Below are 18958 nucleotides of genomic sequence, written 5' to 3'. Positions count from 1 at the left end.
TTTGTGGTTACTCCCTCGGTTTCATAATTTTTATCCCAAATTTGGATTTTGTTTTTTGAGAAAACAAAAATTATTTAAACATGGGCTGAAGTGGAAAACGAGCCCCGGCAACAATGACCTACCCTGCTCTGGGTGGTCCTATTTGACACATTTAGCGTCGGTGAGCCTGGAAACGCAGCGGGATTCCACCCGTGGGCCGCGGCCCACCGTCCCGGCCTCCTCCCCATCTTCATCTTCTTCTTTCCCATCGCGCGCGACTAAAGTTCGTCATCAATCCCCAGCTGCCGCCGCCGGCCGGACCGCCGTCTCCCACCGCCCGCGTTGCCTCACCGCACCACCCTCCTCTAACCCCCCCCCCCCCCCCCCCGACGCAGATGATTAAAGCAATACCCATCTTTGAGGATGTTGAGGACTCCTGGGCTTGGCACCCGGCTCCAAATGGTATTTTCTCAGTTAAATCTTCTTACAAGCTCTTTAGAGTGGAGTCTGACCAGCCAGACATGGCCAATCCCCAGGCAGTTGATGCCTCCTTCTCTTGGTCTAAGATCTGGAATGCAAATATCACCCCGCAAGCTAAACAATTTCTCTAGAGGATTGCACACAATAGTCCGCCCCACCGCTGGAGCATTCTGCGCAGGGGGAGAAATCTGAAGCAGAAGGAGCTGCCCAGGCTCAAGTTTGTGGCTCTCCTCTCGGTTTGGTGGAGGGTGCGAAACAAAAGCAACGCTGGTGAAGCTCCGGCGACACATGAGTCGGTTGTTTTCCAGATCATTGTCTTTGACCTCGGAGCTGATTGGTCATTGCAGCAAAGCAAACGCGCGGCTGGCGCAAGAGCCGGCTTGTTCTTGGCTGGTGATACCCTCAAGATCAACACTCATGGAAGTTTCACTGCAGCAAACCGATCCGGTGGATGGGGATTTGTGATCCGCGACGCTAGCGGTGATGTGCTGGGGGCTGGCGCCGGTCACCTGCACCATGCTCAAGATGCGCTGCATGCCGAAGCGGAGGCGTGCCTCGGGGCTCTCATCCATGCGCAAATCTGGGGCATGTCCTCAGTCCAGATTGAGACGGATTCCAAGCTGTTGGTGCAAGCGATTTCAGGAAATAACCAAGATTTGGCGCTGAATGGGGCAAATCCTATATGCTGACCAGGTCGGTGGCTACCGCGCGCCGCACACCCCCGTCCGCGCGGTATGGGCCAGCCTGGTCGGCACAGTTCGTGTTGTTTTCTGTTTTATTTTTTTTCAATTTCAATTTCTTTTCTGTTTCTTTTTATTTTTCTTTTCTTTTCTGTTTCTTTTTTCGTTCTTAAGATTTAATTTTTTAAATTTAAATGTATTTTTAAATTTAAAATGTTCTATCTCAAATATTTTAAAAAAAATCAAATTCGAAAATTGTTCAAGTATAAAAATTGTTCAAATGCGAAAATTGTTCAAATTCGAAATTGTTCAATTATAAAAATCATTTAAATTCGAAAATTGTTCAAGTATAAAAATCATTCAGATACGAATTTGTTCAATTATAAAAAATCGTTCAAATTCAAAAATTGTTCAAGTATAAAAATCTTTCAGATACAAAAATTGTTCAAGTATAAAAATCGTTCAAATACAAAAATTGTTCAAGTATAAAAATCGCTAAAAAATTATTCAAGTATAAAAATTGTTCAAATTTGAAAATTATTCATCTTTCTGTTTTTCGGAAAAGTTGCATTATTCTGCCGTTATTTTGGAAAGTGACGTCTTTTTCAAATTTCATTTGAAGTTATTTTTTCAACTATAGCAAGAAACAGTAGAATACAGTAAAGATAACTTAACAGAGATTGTCCAGAACGGGTCGTCCGAACGAACGACGTGAATACCAAAACGAACGAACGAACAACCTGAATCCCGAAACAAGGACGATCAAGATTATGGGCCGAGCCCATATACGCCTAGGGAGTGTGCGGCAACTACACTAGCGCCGACCAGGTCGGTGGATGAATGGAACCCTGTTTAAAGAGATCAAGTATCAAGCTAGACTAAATTTCGTTTGTTTTAGCATTTCCTATTGCCCTTGGGCCTGTAACAAAGTAGCTCACGCTATGGCTTTGTATGGGGCAAAACTGGATCGTGCACCCCTTGCTAGCGCTTCCAGTTTCGCCTGTCCAGCCCATCAAGGAGAAAATGGCCCATTTGCTGGATGCACGTAGCTCCAGCGCGCTTCTCTGCTTCTTCTTTCTGCTCATCCTCCTCCGCCCTAGCACGGCGCCGCACGCGCTACTGCCAAAAGTTCATACTAGTCGCCAAAGCTTCCTTCCCTTTTTTGAGTCGCCGCTGCCACCGCCAAGGGACGAGGCAGCCACCGCTTCCACTGCCAAGGGACGGGTCAGGTGCCGCTGCCACCGCCAAAGGGACGGAGCGGGCGCCGCTCGGCCGTTCCCCTTTCCGAGTCTCCGTTGCGCTGGAACCTCAAAACAGCCAAGCGACGGGCTAGGTGGAGACGAGCGATTCTCCAGCACTGGAAGCGGCGAGTAGGTGATTTCCTCTCCCCTGCTCGCTTGTGATGCCCATGTGGCACACGTTAGATGTTCGTGTCTTTAATCTTGAAAACCCCACTAATAAGTGGACCGTCTGGAATTAGGCTGTAAAATCGCACTTCCTTCCGATTTTGCGATTCAGATTTTTTTTTTCCCTCATTCTTGGCTGCTATTATTGGGATTGAGAGAGAGGCAGGGTGCTATTGGAGAGTGCCCTGTAACTGTAAGCAATGTGGACAGGACAAATCTAAATTTCTTACAAGACTGCAAATTCTAGCTTTTTTCCTACTTTGGGCCCTGCTGTCATTTTCGTGTAGCCCTGCCACAGACCCACAGTAATGCTGGAGAGGGTGTGTGTTCTTTTTTTGTATAAGCATTGCCCACTTCTCTTTTCTGTTTCTTACATCATCTTATATTAATTAACTGAGAGGGTATGCTGGAGACTGCAAAACTATGTGTATGATACCTTCTTGTTTTTTATTCTACAGTGATGCAATGACTGCTTCGAAGAATTAGTCTACATACTATTATGCTTTTCAACTTGCCAAAAATCACGACGCCAATCGGAGTACGCTTCATCTCTGGTGCAAATGCAGCATGCTTTGGTCGAAATGCTTCTCCTATTCATTTCGCTGCCCTGTTGAAGGAATGCAGGTCTGTGAATGCAGTTCGGCAAGTTCACCAGCAGCTAATTGCTTCGGGTCTTCTCTCTTATCCAGCATCTCTGTTGGCAGTGTCATTTCCACCATTGCCATCTGAACCGTTTGTATCACCAAAATCTTTGGGTACTGGTGTTGTAGCTGCTTATCTTGCCTGTGGTTCTACAAATGAGGCTCTCTCAGCGTTGGAGCATGTTACACCATCACCACCTGTCTGGTGGAACCTACTCATCCGACAGCACATCAAAGAGGGCCACCTTGACTATGCAATTGCGATATCTTGTCGCATGCTGCGTGCTGGAACCAGGCCAGACCATTTTACTCTGCCGCATGTACTAAAAGCCTGTGGAGAGCTACCTTCGTACCGATGTGGTATCACATTCCACGGAGTTATATGTCGCAATGGCTTCGAGTCGAATGTCTTTATATGCAATGCACTGGTGGCGATGTATGCCCGTTGTGGTTCACTTGAGGAAGCCAGTCTGGTGTTTGAGGAAATAACTATGAAGGGAATTGATGATGTTATCTCATGGAATTCAATTGTTGCGGCCCATGTTAAACATAAAAATCCATGGACTGCGCTGGATATGTTCTCGAGAATGGCAATGATTGTCCACGAGAAGGCTACAAATGACAGGTCTGACATCATTAGCATTGTGAACATTCTTCCTGCATGTGCTTCTCTAAAGGCACTACCTCAAACTAGAGAAATTCATGGCCATGCCATCCGGGATGGTACATTTCCAGATGCTTTTGTAGGCAATGCTCTGGTTGATACTTATGCAAAATGTGGTTCGATGAAGGATGCAGTAAAGGTTTTCAATATGATGGAATTCAAAGACGTTGTCTCTTGGAATGCAATGGTGACTGGGTATTCCCAAAGTGGGAACTTTGAGGCGGCCTTTGAGATGTTCAAGAATATGCGCGAGCAAAATATTGCATTAGACGTGGTGACCTGGACCGCTGTGATTGCCGGGTATGCTCAGAGAGGATGCGGCCAAGAGGCGCTCAATATTTTCCGACAAATGGTTTTTTCTGGGTCAGAGCCAAATTCTGTTACAATCATCTCTTTGTTGTCTGCTTGTGCTTCCTTGGGAGCATGTTCTCATGGTATGGAAACTCACGCCTACTCTTTGAAGAATGGTCTTCTATCTTTGGATAATCATTTTGGTGGTGATGGTGATGATGAGGATCTCATGGTGCACAATGCATTAGTAGATATGTACTCAAAGTGCAGAATCTTCAAAGCTGCGCGTTCCATATTTGATTCTATACCCCGGAAGGAACGTAATGTAGTGACTTGGACTGTTATGATAGGTGGGTATGCACAGTATGGGGACTCAAATGATGCCCTCTTGCTTTTCTCAGAGATGACCTCGAAACCATACCCAGTTGCCCCAAATGCATTTACAATTTCCTGCGCCCTGATGGCCTGTGCACATCTGTCAGCCCTGCGTATGGGTAAGCAGGTTCATGCTTATGTGGTTCGTCAACATCGATATGAAGCATCTACATACTTCGTGTCAAACTGTCTTATTGATATGTACTCAAAGTGTGGTGATGTCAGTACAGCTAGGTATGTGTTTGATGGCATGCCTCGAAGGAATGCCATTTCTTGGACATCAATGATGACAGGATACGGAATGCATGGTCGTGGTAATGAGGCCCTGGAGATATTTGACAATATGCAAAGGGCAGGCTTTGCTCCTGATGATATATCATTCCTGGTTGTTCTATATGCTTGCAGCCATTCTGGAATGGTCGATCGAGGCCTGGCATACTTTGACAGCATGAGTAGAGACTATGGTGTGGCCGCATGTGCAGAGCATTATGCTTGTGTTATTGACTTGCTGGCCCGCTCTGGGCGAATAGATAAGGCATGGAGTATTGTTAAGGACATGCCAATGGAACCTACAGCAGTAGTCTGGGTCGCATTACTTAGTGCCTGTAGAGTACATTCAAATGTGGAACTTGCTGAATATGCTCTTAGCAAGCTAGTTGAGATGAATGCAGAGAATGATGGATCTTACACACTCATCTCCAACATATATGCTAAAGCGGGGCGCTGGAAGGATGTAGCCAGAATCAGAAACCTGATGAAAAACTCAGGTATTAAGAAAAGACCTGGCTGTAGTTGGGTCCAGGGCAAGAAAGGAACTGCATCATTCTTTGTTGGAGATAGATCACATTCTCTATCCCCTCAGATTTATGCTCTTCTGGAGAGCTTGATTGATCGCATCAAATCTATGGGTTATGTCCCTGAGACAGATTTTGCACTGCACGATGTCGATGATGAGGAGAAAAATAATCTTCTTGTTGAGCACAGCGAGAAGCTTGCTCTTGCATATGGCCTGCTCACAACTTCCCCTGGTACTCCAATAAGGATCACAAAGAACTTGCGAGTTTGTGGTGATTGCCACACAGCGTTCACGTACATCTCAAAGATTGTTGACCATGAGATCATTGTGCGGGATCCCAGTCGTTTCCATCATTTTAAGAATGGCTCGTGTTCTTGTGGTGGCTATTGGTGACTGTTTCTATTGGGGAAGTAACAAAGGCTGAAGCATAAGCTAACAGTGTGCTGCAGTTGGTTTTCCTACACATAAAGTAACTTGTAATTCTTTGCAACTGATTAACCTCTCAAAGACGAAAGTTTCTGATTTTGTGCCAGTGCTATTTTCCTTATAAATTTTGCAGTTATTTCATGAGATATCACCTGTAGAGTGTTTACGTTCGTTTCACGTCTTTATTTGTAATTCTGATTTTATTAATGAAATGATTCTAATTAAAGTTCTGCATTATTTCCTTGAAATATGAGTGTTTTCCTGTCAGTGTACTTTAGCTTTTGTCAGACCAAAGACACACTATTAGTTATTTCCTTTGTATCTGGATATATTTAGAACTTTATATTTGGTGAGATGAAAGACTAAAAGGTAAATCAGTCATGAAAATAAGATATGGCATTCTTTTGGGTCGACATTGCTTCTACGTTCAGTCGTATAATCAATCTTGGCCCTAATTTATATAAAAGCTGGGTGGTATAGTTTTCCTTGGTATTCTTTTGGGTAGACATTGCTTCTATGTTCAGTCGTATAATCAATCAGTTTTCAAGTTACTGCTGAAATGGCAAAAACAAATTAGCAATCATGTTTTGAATCTTGTGTGCAATTATGCTGAAATTTTAATATGGAGTGAAACCATCATGTGTAATGCTCAAAATAACCCTTGGTCATAACCCTAATGGGTAGTGGTCTCGTGCACCTGTTTGGGCCGCCTGAAAGGCTTCAATAGACTATCTCCTCACAGCCCACATGAGGAGGATACCCAACAGATGGTTACCTAAGTTCAGCTCAGTGAGATTTGTGCATCCTTTAAAAGTTTCCTCAATGCTTATCATGCAGTATGACTGTATGAGTGAACGCAGGGAGGGACAGAACCTAAGAGAAGGTTGGATGCTGCAGAGAAGCTAAATAGATGCTGCAATGGCAAAAGTCCAGTGAATAAGTTCTGAGCCAGCGATATCGATTTTGCATTTGCCTAGTTCCTTATCGAATCTGGAATATTGCCCGATAGTTTGTTCCCTTCCACGGAAAAGGCCATAACAGCTTCCAACTCTGCAAATTCTTCAGGGATAGAACCAGTGAAGGCATTGAATGACAGATTAATGAGAATAAGGTTCTTGCCATGGTGGGAGGGACGTGGAGTTCTAGGGGAGGACGCGCGCGATGTCCGGCCCGGACACATTGGCGGCCTAAATTTGGTGAATGGATGGATCTGTCCGCGCGAGTCGATCCGTTTGGATCGCGCAGCTGGAGCGTGCGCTGTACAGACCGATTTGGATGATACATGATAGAATGGGTTCGCTCCGCTAGAGATGCCCTTGTCTCCCTGCCCCGTGTATTGAAGAAATTCGAATATTGAATGGAGTCGACTGAAGCAGTGGTCAACATGATCGGCATGAGTAACTATATGGCACGAAAATGCATTGAGACATCCGCCAGATGGGCTGATGCTGGAGTTTCTGGCGTATGAAAGATCTCGCATCCATAGCTTTAGCCAGTTTACCATCATCATCAGACTATGCAGATCATATTCTAAGCCCCATTAAGAGGGCAGTAAAATGATTAAACTGCAGGATCAAGAGCGTTACCTTCTCCAGCTGTAGAGCACGGTCCTTGAGCTCATCAGCTGCAAAACCTTTCTTGTGAATGACCTTAAGCAGGTGTAGGTGTAGGCTCGAGTATGTAGTTCAACCATCGTAAATCTGTTCATTCCTAATTATACACAAGTTGCAATACACAAGTTGGCGAAGCAATTCAGTTTTGTGTAGGATTTGTTTCAAGAGATCAATATTTGCTCCAGTGTTGTCCTGGCTACACATCTAACTCTTAGATTGTATGTTAGACTCCAACATTCCAGCCTGGATCTTCACGTGTACATGGGTGTCACCATACTCCTGGATGGCCGAGACAAATTTAGTAACTACAAATCGTGCGTGCAATTACGCAGAAGTTCTAATGTGCGGCAGAATTCGCCAGCAGGGTCAGACTTAAGCAGTGGTCAGCATGATCTTCGCTTCCACAGGAATTGTAGTTTCTTGTTTCATAGAACCAAAAAATTGAGAGGATACATCAACAAAAGAAAACTTTACATCTCAAAAACTGAATTGATTTCCCTCTAGATAAAAACAAATACAAGGAAAATAACTGAATTGATTGTGAGCAAAATGATGAGGAAAAAAAGCTGTGATAGGAAAATAACACGGAACTTTATATCTCTTCTCTATATACTTTGTGTGGAATCAACCCTGCAACTAAACCATGCCAATATCCAGGCCGCTTTTCTTGCATATAAAAGATCCTTCAAGCTAACTTGATGATTTCATCTTTGCTTCCAGATCCTTCACAATATTAGTAAGAGATCTCGAGTCCCGAGCTTTAGCCAGTTTACCATGATCATCAGACTGCAGAAAGTGTGGAGATCATTTGAGTAACTACATCTGTTCATAAGTTTATGTATTTTGTTTTTCAAAATAGAACAATGGCGATATTATAAACGTGAATAAGAGGGCAGTAAGAAAAACGATATGCTACACCTTATAAACTGCAAGATCAAAAGTCTAACCTTCTCCAGCTGTAGAGCACGGTCTTTGAGCTCATCGGCTGTAAAACCTTTCTTGTGAATCGCCTGAAGGACCTTTAGCAGGTGTAGCTGGAGACTCTCTGAACAGTGCTCCCCAAGATTAGTTTCAGGGAAGGAAGAATCACAGCCAAAAGGGCACTTCATGGGCCTCATGGCGCAGACAGTAACGCAGTGCCTGTCCATATCACGCCTCAGGAGGCGTTTCTGGCAGTTCTGCTCGCACTGGATGATCTTGAACAGGCAAGCCGCATCATGATCCTGCATGCAACGGACCGAAACCTTTGCGCGGCATCCCTCGTTTGGGCAAATGACGGGCCTGAAGCTACACTGTGCCTTGTGATCAGCAAGGCGTTCTTCATTTTCGTATTTCTCAGGGCAGTGGAACTTGGTTTTCAAGTCCACATTCTTGAGGAGGACCTCGGCGATAGCTTCTCTTCTTTCTAGCGGCCAGAACTTGGTCATCTCCATCTCTTGCACAAAGTCATCGATCTTGTCGTCCCGGCTGTCGCTCAACAACCAGCCAGAGACATGTCCAATGATGTTCCTTTTCGTGCTACTGAAATCGTCCATGAAGATGGACACGATCTCATAAGGGTCATCTGGCATTTCATTCTCGGGGTTTTGGTTTGCTTCCGATTCGATGAGAGCATCGGCTATGAAGGTCTCGCTCTTCTGTGTGATGTGGTCCACCATTTCCTTCCTGAGGTCAACAGCAACGGCAGAGGGACTCCTGAACAGATCACCCGTTGTGCTGTCGACGCAGACGGCGGCCAGGCCAGGGAGCAAGAACTGCGCTAGCTTGTGCATAGCTTCGGAATCGCAGTACGGACACTGGACAAGCTCACTTTCAGTCCTCACCGGTCCAGGATCGGCGACCGGAAGATCCATTTCCCCCTGAGGTCCAACAGCTGCAAACAAACGCATGTCAGGCAATATAGTCAGGACTCCGGAACCACCACTGGAAACTTAAAATTTCACGAACAACGTTGGTAATTCTGATTACGGACCTTCAGCCTTGGCTGGTCCAGGATCTGCTGCCGGAGGGTCCATTTCTCCCCGAGACCAAACACCTACAGGTACATGTGAAGCAACATAGTCAGGCAGGACCCAGGATGAACGAACGACGAGGGAAACTTAAAATCCTAAGATCCATTTGGTCTTCTGATCTGAAGGCCCTGGCTCCGCCCCGCCCCGTCAGATCATAGGACCATGTTTAGCAACCTCGATGGTATTATTACCGTAATAAAACAAATTCTGAATATAAGCTTATCAAATGGTGCCGCATTGCAAAATGCTGGGATGGGGATGGGATGGCGTCAACTGGGATCGATCTTGGAACAAGAAAGATCTACTTTTTAATCCGATTGTTGACAGCACAGAGAAAGCAAAACGAACAGGGGGCTCCTTACCAGGAAAAGGGATCGGGACCGGATGGATGCCCGCTCCGCGCAGGTTCGGTACGAGTAAAAGGAGGAAGATGCGCTTCTCTTCCGAGATGGCGACGGGGGCGGAAGATGTTTCGCCGGCGCTGGCTGAGGGAATAGATCGAGAGACTGCTTCTTTGCTTTGGGGGAACGGACGGAGAAGGAAGGAAGGCAAACGTTTAGAATCAATCGTCTATAATTAGCCCGGGATTGACGATTGTAATGTCACGTCTCTATTATTAGCTCAACGTTCCGCACAATAGGAAGAATAGAACGTACACATCCAAAACAAAAAATGAAAATAATAGAACGTACAAGCCCCATCTCTAATTCTTTTTCTCCGCGAGGATAGAAAAAATGAGAGTTTTGTTTCTCAAAAGAAAAGTTGAGAGTTTTGTGGTGCAACATGAGAAATCCACCCACTTCCTAGCCTTCCTATTGAATCCAGAGGTTATTGGCGCCACGCATCCCAACCACGTCTTTTAAATTAAACGGCGTTCGGTGCACACGGTAGACAATGTCATTCAGTTCAGGAAAATAAATTTAAATTGTAAGTGTCAAAAAAATTTGAAACAAATTTATGGCTGTTTACAAGATATGTGTTTACGTTCTCTACATTTTTCACATCCAAATTCAAAATAAACCAAGAGAAACAAAAAAACAAATGGTATGTGAATAGTGGCATTTTGTGTTTTTGTCTTCATGTGACACTATTCATGCTTGATTTCTCATTTTTGTTTCTCTTAGGATATTTTGAATTTGGTTATGAAAGTTACATGGCATGTAGACACACATCTTGTGAACACCCAAAATTTTGGTTTTAAATTTTTTGATATTTAAATTTTAAATTTTAAAGAGTGGTATCATGGTATCAAATAAGGTGTGGTGTCACTAGATATGTTCTCAGTTCAGGAGTCCCAGATGTTGTCTTTAGTGAATGCTTCTGCCTTAAGGCAACTCCAACGGGCGGGCGTCCGTTTGCGTCCGACTGGGCCGAAAAGACATCTGGTACACGCTTCAACGGGGCGATGCATAGTGACGGGCCCTCCAAAGCGACACAAATCTGTCCCAAATATGCGCCTCAGATGCGTCACGGTGAACGATGCGCGGACGCGCAAAGTGTCCGCTCGCGTCTGGCGGATATTTCGTCGGGCCCGCCTGGTGACCCAGCGTCGATGCGTCTTCTCAGCGGCGCCAGTACTGGCGCCGAGGCGTCGCTTCGGCAGTTTGCGGCCGCGTAAAGGGCGATGCCTCGCGTGGCGCGCAGCCGTCGCCTACCTCTGCGTACGAAGTAATGGCGATGTCACGCGTGCCGCGGCCGTCGCGTGCCTCCGCCCTATATAAACAGGGGCGCGCGCATCTCATCTCCTCCCACACTAAACCCTAGTTGTCGTCGTGGTGAACAGACAGATGCCATAGGATGGCTTAGATTGGGGCCGAATGGACGCTAGAGGATTCAGGGGAGGGTTTGCGACTAGATGGGATGAACTTCCGGATGCTTTCCTCAAGAACACAACCAAAGGCCGGTATGCAAGAAGAGAGACAAGAGGAAGAACTCTTTACTAGATCGCTTGCTTCATTGATCTCAACACAATTATAGGTTCTTGGATACAAGCTCTATCGTCTAAACTCCTCTGTGGACACGCGCCCGTAAGAGGCAGTACCCCCTCTCCTTATATAGGGGAGAGGGTGGCTTACAGAACAAGAAACCCTAATGGTATCTTTGACTGGACAAACTACTTTACAAAGCTACTTTAATCATAGATGACGCCGGAGTCTTCTTTAATCAGGGACGCTGACGTCCTCCGGCTTCTTTCAGCGTCATCTCTCTCTTTGGCGCCAGGGCTCTGATTAAAGCCGCTTTGCTTAGCTCATCCTTGTCTTCTTGCTCTGAAGAGAATCTTTGACCAGTCCTGCCGACAGGCCCTTCTCTCCGGTATCTTCTTTACCGGGTTCCGGCATACCCCCTTGGGGATACCGGCTTAGCTTCACTTAGCCCAAACTCCTATCTTTACGTTCCGGTAAGAAAATTAAACCGGTATCTCGATGGCTCAAACCATCCGGTTTGGCATGCCTTTGGCATACCGGGGGTTATCCCCCCAACATTAGTCCCCGAAGCTGGTATAGTCTGGCGGATTCTATCCTACAGACCATGCCAGGTTTTCATGTTTTTAGGATACCGGTTTAATTTCTCCGGCTTTGAGCTTGGATCCGGCATCTTTGCCCTTATTTGTCCTTTCTCTCTTTGCAAGGCATCTCCCGGCATCTCTTTTCTCCGGTATCATCCGCATTTACTCTTTCCTCGGCGAAGTCAAGAATATTTCGGGCCCCGCGCCTGTCAGTGACATGCGCACTGTCAACTGGCGCGCCAGTGTCAGATGTCACTTCGCTTCGACTCCCGCGCATTCATTAAATGCACCACTGCGGATCCCACTAGCCACTTCGGATCTCGTGTGTGCCTCCGTGTGGCCTCTTATTTTTTCGCGTGTATTTCTTCGCCACGTGGCGGCCCGTGGTGCGAACCGTCGCTGGCCGCGAGGTGAACCGCCGCGGGCCGGCGGTTTTCGGCCCACCTTCTCTCTTCTTTATAAGGACAACTGCCCTTTCTTCTTCCTCTTCTCGCATTCCCCAACCTTCGCGCACAGTGCTCCTCACCTCTGCGCCTTCGCCGCTTTTCGTCTGCCGTCGTTCGCTTGAGCTTTGTCGCCCGGCGAACTCACGCCGCGTTTCCGTCGGACCTCGTCGTGCGGGAATCTTTCGCAGCACCTCCGTCGCGCCCGCAGCATTCTTGCTTCTTCGCGCCTCTCTCCACTTCGCCGTCGACGGTGCTCGTTGGCGACAGTAGGCCCGCTCCTTCGCCGGTGAACGTCTTCCCCAGTGACTGCGCCGCTCGAGGTTAGTGCCAATCTCACTTTGCTTGCCATTTGCTTGTTTTCTAGATCTTGGGTCGATAGTGTTCTTATTTCCTCTTTTTCTTTGATTTTCTTCTTACTCGTAGATCTTCGCGCGGGGTTCAACTCTAGGATTTCTGTTTTTTTTTTCGCCTCCAAACCCATGTCTGGCGAGGAATCTTCCTCTGCTTGGTCTTCTTCCCCCTCCGATAGCCGGCGTAGACAATCTCCCGGCGAATCTACGGCTTCAGATCCGATGGATACCGATTCCGGCAACCAGCAGGGATCCGGTAGCCGCCAAGAGTCCGGTGGCCATCTAGAATCCGGTAGCTCTAGCCAAGCATCCGGTAGCCATCTAGAAACGAGTAGCTCTAGCGAATCATCCGGTGGAGAGCCCTCCCCCATCACTCGTGGAGCCTGGATTCCGGAATATGAGATCGATTGGCTATACCGGTCCCGCAGGATTCCGGAAGGAGTAACCTGCCGGCTTCCCGGTGACGAAATTGTACCGGAGCCCCAGCCCGGTGAACATGTTGTTTTTCTTGCTCATTTTGAGCGTGGCTTCGTCCTTCCTGCCTCTCCTTTTTTCCGGGAGTTCTTAGATTTCTATGAACTCCAACCTCACCACCTTCCTGGCAATGCCATCTTTTACCTTTCCTGCTATGCCACCTTCATGGAGGCCTACATCGGCATTCGTCCCACTCGTGAGACGTTTGCCCGCTTCTTTTCTCTGAAGATTAATTCCGTTCAGGGCAAGGAAATTCCTAAGCCCAAGCCGCCTGTGGAGTGCGGGTCCTGCATCGTTGGCTCCCGCCAGGGGAGTCCTTCCTTTAAGTTCTCCGGCCTCGAGTCCTGCCGCGCTTGGCAAGGAACTTTCTTCTACGTGAAGAACAACGGCCGCGCAAATCTCATTGACCTTCCGCCGTTCAAGGTGGGGCCTCCCAGTAGAGCCAACTGGAGTTACAACCCGAAGATGGATCATATCGAAACCAACCAGGTGGTACGCTTCATGGGCTCTTTGAAGAAGGAGACCAACATCTGCTCGGATGATATCATCCGCACTTTTATTTCGCGTCGGGTGCTTCCTCTCAAGCGCCGGGTGCATAGGATGAGCGAGATGTACGGTCCTGGCGATCCCACCAAGATCACAGGCCGTCCCCTTAGCAAGAAGGATGTCGTTCGCAAGGCTAAGCAGATCTGCCAAACTGCTATGCCGTTTGACTGGGAATGGGGCCTCCTTCCCCTCAGCACTACTAACCCTCCGACCCAAGAAGTAAGAGATTACGCAATTAGGGTCGGTTTTGCCGGTAACTTTTTTGCTCTTGTTAACCCTCTTTTTTCGTGTTTCAGGCCAAGGACCGCTTCCCCCTCATCGAAGCAGAGCGGCGTGGGATCTGCGTGAAACGCGCCCTTGACTCCGTCGACCCAGATCCTTACATTTTTTGGAAAGATCTGAAGATGGGCAAGACCCCAGCCTCGCGCCTTGGCAGGTCTCCGCCGAAGCCAACCGGTTCTTCGGATGATCTGACCATGCTTGAGGTATTTTTCTTTTCCGGTTTCTTCTTCTTCTTTCATTGTTGCTTTTTCGCGAATCGCTTTTTAGCCATTTTTAACTCACAGGTCCACGAGCACGTGCCGCCCTTGCGCGTCGAGGCCGGCTCCGAGTTTGTGGACAAACTCATGGCCCAGGGCCAAAAGAACAAGTTGCCAGCATCTGATGCCAGTTCCAGTCAGGCCCCTCCCTCCAAGCGCTTCCGGACTGAGCCCTTGGGGGAGAAGGAAGTGGGCGTGCGCCGCTACGGGCGCAAGCAGATGCCGACTGCCTCCGGGTAAGTTTCTTGTTTTCTTGTTTGCCTCTTTTTGCCAAGTTCTTTTTCCGGTTGCTTTTCTCCAACTGTTTTTCTTTCTTTTTCTCAGCCCCGCACTCAAGCTTGGCTCAAGGCCAGCGGGCTCTGAAGGTTCCGCAAGGACCTCAACCCCTCCTCCTCGCTCAAGCCCGGCATCATCTGGTGCCGGCAACACCTCTGCCTCCCCTTCGGGGGGCACAACAAGTTCGGGGCGTGCGGCCCCTACATCTCCAAATCACCGCACGGAGGAGGATCTTTCCTTCCTTCCAGAGAAACAGGATACCGGCGCCAGCAACATCGGCGCCGAAGAAGAAGCTGCCGGGCGGGCGGAGCCTTCGGCTCCTCCCGTCCTTGAAAAGAAGACAACTTCCGCGCCGGAATCTTCCGCGCTGGAAAGTTCCAACCTGGGTGACGCGCCTAGCGCTCCCCCTTCTCCACGAACCATTCTAATGCCACCGCCAGATGCTCCTCGCATCAAGCCCTCCGGGGCTGCTCCTACTGCGCCGCCGCCCAAGATCTCGAAGCTTATCAAGGGGAAGGCGACGGCCTCCAACGCCCCTTCCGGCGGCCAGCAGCCCCTGGTGCTGCACGTCTCTAAGGCCGCCAGTGCTGCCAGCAAGAAGGCCACCGGCCTACTTGGCCGCATCACTGAGTTCCAGCGTAGGGGCCAGGACCTGGGGCATCTGCTGCCCTACGCCCAGAAGTGGAATGCCGCGGATATGACTCCGGCCACCCGCGGTTTGGGCAAGGACAGGCTGCCGGCACCTGACCCTGTTGGGGACCGGTCTTCCGAGGAGCACTTCATGCGGCTTCGCTGCGCCGTGAAGGAGCTCGACAGCGCGTGGTATGATGCCACGAACAACTTGATGGTACGCTTTACTAACTATTTTCAAGTTTTACCGGTTTCCTTGCTTCCGGATTTTTTCTATCTTTTGATGCCGGTTTCTCTCTTGTCTACCTTCCCAGTCCCCGAGTTTTGTGGTGAGAGCGCAGCTTTTAGCACAAAACTTTAACTTAAAAACTTAGTGTGAAACCGGCACTGCCAGTCCCCGAGCTTCGGGTTAAGAATCTTGTTCTTAGCGCAAAAGTTAGCTTAAAACGCGCGAAACTAGCACTGCCAGTCCCCGAGTTTCGGGTTAAGAACCTTGTTCTTAGCGCAAAACTTAGCTTAAAACGCGCGAAACTGGCACTGCCAGTCCCCGAGTTTCGGGTTAAGAACCCTGTTCTTAGCGCAAAACTTAACTTAAAACGCGCGAAACTAGCACTGCCAGTCCCCGAGTTTCGGGTTAAGAACCCTGTTCTTAGCGCAAAACTTAACTAACCTCTTTTTCTTGAATAGCTCACGGCTGACGCTCGGAAGGCCCTCTTTGAGGAGCTTCTATGGGAACATCGGGAGCTCGCTGAGGCACATGATAAGTGCCAAGGTAAGTTTTTGTGCCACCGGCATCTTCTTACCGGAAACCTTTTTTCCTCCTAACATTTGTAATTTTTGCTTAACAGTGATCCCGGAAGCTTCCATTGAGGCTCTCAAGGAGCAGCTCGCTGCCGCCCAACGTACAATTTTTCCTCTTTCCTGTTAACTTGGTTTTCTTTTCATCTTAATCAGCACAATCTTGCTAACACCTTCTTTTCCGGGTTATAGGGGAGAAGGACCAGCTCATCCGGCGGCATCAGGAGGAGCTGAGCGCCCAAAAGACCAGCTACCAGGAGCTCAAGTCCCAGCTCATCCAACTGGGGCTTGATCATGCTAAGGCTCTCAAAGCTGCTGAAGCTGATGCAGCTGCCAAGATGGATGAGGCTCTTGAAGATGCCAGCAATGCCAACGTGGTGTTGCGAGCTGAGCTGGAGGAGCTGGCCAAAGCCCAGAAGGCTGCCGAGGAGAAAGCTGCGCGGCTGGAGGAGGAGCAGAAGGAGTGCAACCGGCTGGTCCTGCAAACTGACACACTTGCCTACCGTAAGTCCTTTCCTTTTGCACTTTCTGACTACTGCACACAAGCCTTTTTTCTTCCGATCACATTTTCTTTTCGTTATCTTTCCTTCCGGTTGTATTTTCTTCCGGATTCCTTTCCTTAGCCTTTTTCTTTCTTTGCACAGGCCTCTTCCCGGACTCTCAGAGGTTTGCTGTCAAGAAGGTTGACGAGCGCCGCACTGCCCAGGGCCAAGCGAATCTTGCCGTGCCATGGACCCCCTATGACCATCTGGTCGCGCTGAGTGCGCGGGTGTCTCATATGCGCGCCATAGATCGCAACTTATCTGACATTCCTGATGTAGCTACCCAGCTCTTCAGGACTCTGTGGCCTGGCGAGGAGGTGCCGGATACTTTCTCACTGATCAGCGACCGTCTCAAGGGCGCCGGCAAGAGGATCCGTGAGTGGCAGTGCTCTGCTGCCCGCGCTGGAGCAGACTCTGCCCTCCGCGTTGCTTGCTCATGGTATCCGGAGCTGAACTTGGATGCCCTCACCGGAGTGCGCGAAGGCGCGGAAACCGATCTGGACCCGATTCTTACCGCTAAGCGGCAGGATCGCGCGTACCACATCGCGGAGTACGCCGACATGCGCACCTTCATCCCTCCCCTCCTGACGTTCAAGATTATCTCGACGAGGAGGAGGATGAAGCCGAGGAGGAGCCTCTGGGCGATGCCGGTGCTGGCGATGCCCCTCCTGAAGCCCCCACTGCCTGATCATCCACTTGGTTGAAGATTTACCTGTGTTATGCTATCTGGTCCTGCGTATCTTAAAACAATGTCCCATTAAATTCTACCCCGGTATGCCGGGGTTTATGATGTAAAACTTTAAGTCCGCTTTTGGTTGCTGCACAACATTTTATGCCGGTAAGTTATACCGGTAGTTAATTATCTTAAGTTTGCCTTAGCATATTTGCTTCTGGTTTTGCTTTTATCTTGGACCGCAAAGATTTCCAAATTTTTTCCGCATCCAATTTGATGCACACTTGGTTCTTTTGCCTTGGCTCTGCCTGCCTTCTCTGGGCGTTCTTTGGCGTATGAGCACAAGGTTCTTTCACCAAATAAGCATTTTCTTGAACTTAGAAATAACTTTGAAATTTTGCAAAAAACCGGTTTAACCGGGGTTAGTTAAATTTTCCGGATTGTTCTTTCCTGCTCTCCCTCTCCGCAGTTCATGTGCTTATCCCCTACCGGTTTATCTTGCTTGCCATGAAGCCGGGTTGCGGACAGCAGCAGAGTCGAAGACTCCGGTAGGGTTTAGCACACTATTAAACCAGAAAGAAAAAACGTTCAATAAGCAACCGGTAAACTGAAAAAATAAACAAGTTACATGCAATCTTATTGGGGTAGTCCCCGAGATTCATTCAAGGTTCCGGCATCTTTTATTCATAGCAATTAAGGTACAAAAAAGGAACTTCTTACACCACAACTTCAAGAGTAGAAAGGACGCAACAGAGCTACGTTCCACGGACGCTTGCTCTCCTCTCCGGACCTGTCCGCCTTTCCTTTTTTCCACTCCTGTGCATCGATCAAGTAGTATGCATCATTGTGAAGCACTTTGCTTACAATGAAGGGACCTTCCCATGGTGGCAAGAGCTTATGCCGGCCTTCAGTGCGCTGCACTAGGCGTAGCACGAGATCTCCTTCCCGGAAAACTCTCGGGTTAACCTTCCGGCTATGATAGCGTCTGAGGTTTTGCTGGTAAATGGCTGTTCTTGCCAAAGCTAGCTCTCTTGCTTCTTCTAGCAAGTCCACATCATTTTCTCTGGCCTCTTTGACCTCTTGCTCAGTATAGAGCTGTACCCTTGGTGAGTCATGAATGATGTCAGTTGGTATGACCGCTTCTGCTCCATAAACCATGAAGAATGGAGTGTATCCGGTAGACCGGTTTGGAGTTGTTCTTATACTCCACAGTACTGATGGTAGCTCATCGAGCCAACATCCCGGTGACTTTTCCACCGCATCAATGAGTCTTGGTTTGATACCGGAAAGTACCAAAGCATTCATTCTTTCCACTTGGCCGTTGCCTTGTGGGTGTGCCACTGAGCACAAATCCAACCGGATGTTGTTGTCCTCGCAAAACCTTTTGAACTCACCTTGAGCAAAGTTGGTTCCATTATCAGTGATGATGCTGTGCAGGTATCCATACCGCAAAATGACATCTTTTAAGAACTTCACCGCTGTGTGCCCATCACATTTTGCGATAGGTTTCACTTCTAGCCATTTGGTGAATTTATCCACCATAACCAAGATGTGAGTCATGCTGCTCCTTGCAGTTTTGAATGGGCCAACCATATCGAGGCACCAAACGGCAAATGGCCATGTTAGTGGTATTGTTTTTAAACCGGACGCTGGGGTATGATTTTGCTTGGCGTACCTCTAGCACCCGTTGCATTTTCTTACTAAATCCTCAGCGTTTTCCAAAGCAGTGGGCCAATAAAACCCATGCCGGAATACTTTTGCTACCAGCGCCCTTGATGAAGCATGATGCCCACATTCTCCTTGGTGAATCTCCTC

At 48.2% G+C, this 18958-nt stretch overlaps 2 protein-coding genes across 5 annotated transcripts; one reads left to right on the top strand and one right to left on the bottom strand.

Moving 5' to 3' along the window:
- The first annotated feature begins 2210 nt into the window (after positions 1-2210).
- LOC127294116 (pentatricopeptide repeat-containing protein At5g16860) lies at positions 2211-5975 on the top strand. Of its 4 annotated transcripts, none has more exons than XM_051323893.2 (3): positions 2211-2509; positions 3004-3083; positions 3162-5975. In XM_051323893.2, exons 2-3 carry the CDS (start codon positions 3045-3047, stop codon positions 5703-5705), a joined length of 2583 nt encoding a protein of 860 aa, XP_051179853.1. In that variant the 5' UTR covers positions 2211-2509; positions 3004-3044; the 3' UTR covers positions 5706-5975. The 4 variants fall into 4 exon arrangements, with proteins under 4 accessions (XP_051179853.1, XP_051179846.1, XP_051179841.1 ...); XM_051323886.2 differs by having other exon boundaries at positions 2211-2513; XM_051323881.2 differs by having other exon boundaries at positions 3004-5975.
- A 1775-nt stretch (positions 5976-7750) lies between these two features.
- Positions 7751-9939, bottom strand: LOC127294106 (uncharacterized). The gene is made up of 4 exons (XM_051323861.2): positions 9726-9939; positions 9324-9386; positions 8299-9224; positions 7751-8137 (listed from the first exon to the last, which is right to left on the bottom strand). The coding sequence occupies exons 2-4, from the start codon at positions 9364-9366 to the stop codon at positions 8042-8044; spliced, it is 1065 nt and encodes a 354-aa protein (XP_051179821.1). The 5' UTR covers positions 9367-9386; positions 9726-9939; the 3' UTR covers positions 7751-8041.
- Between the last annotated feature and the right edge of the window lie 9019 nt (positions 9940-18958).

The sequence above is a fragment of the Lolium perenne genome, chromosome 1, assembly GCF_019359855.2.
Source record: "Lolium perenne isolate Kyuss_39 chromosome 1, Kyuss_2.0, whole genome shotgun sequence".
In the NCBI taxonomy this organism is placed as follows: Eukaryota; Viridiplantae; Streptophyta; class Magnoliopsida; order Poales; family Poaceae; genus Lolium; species Lolium perenne.
This window is presented reverse-complemented; position numbering and strand designations above follow the sequence as displayed.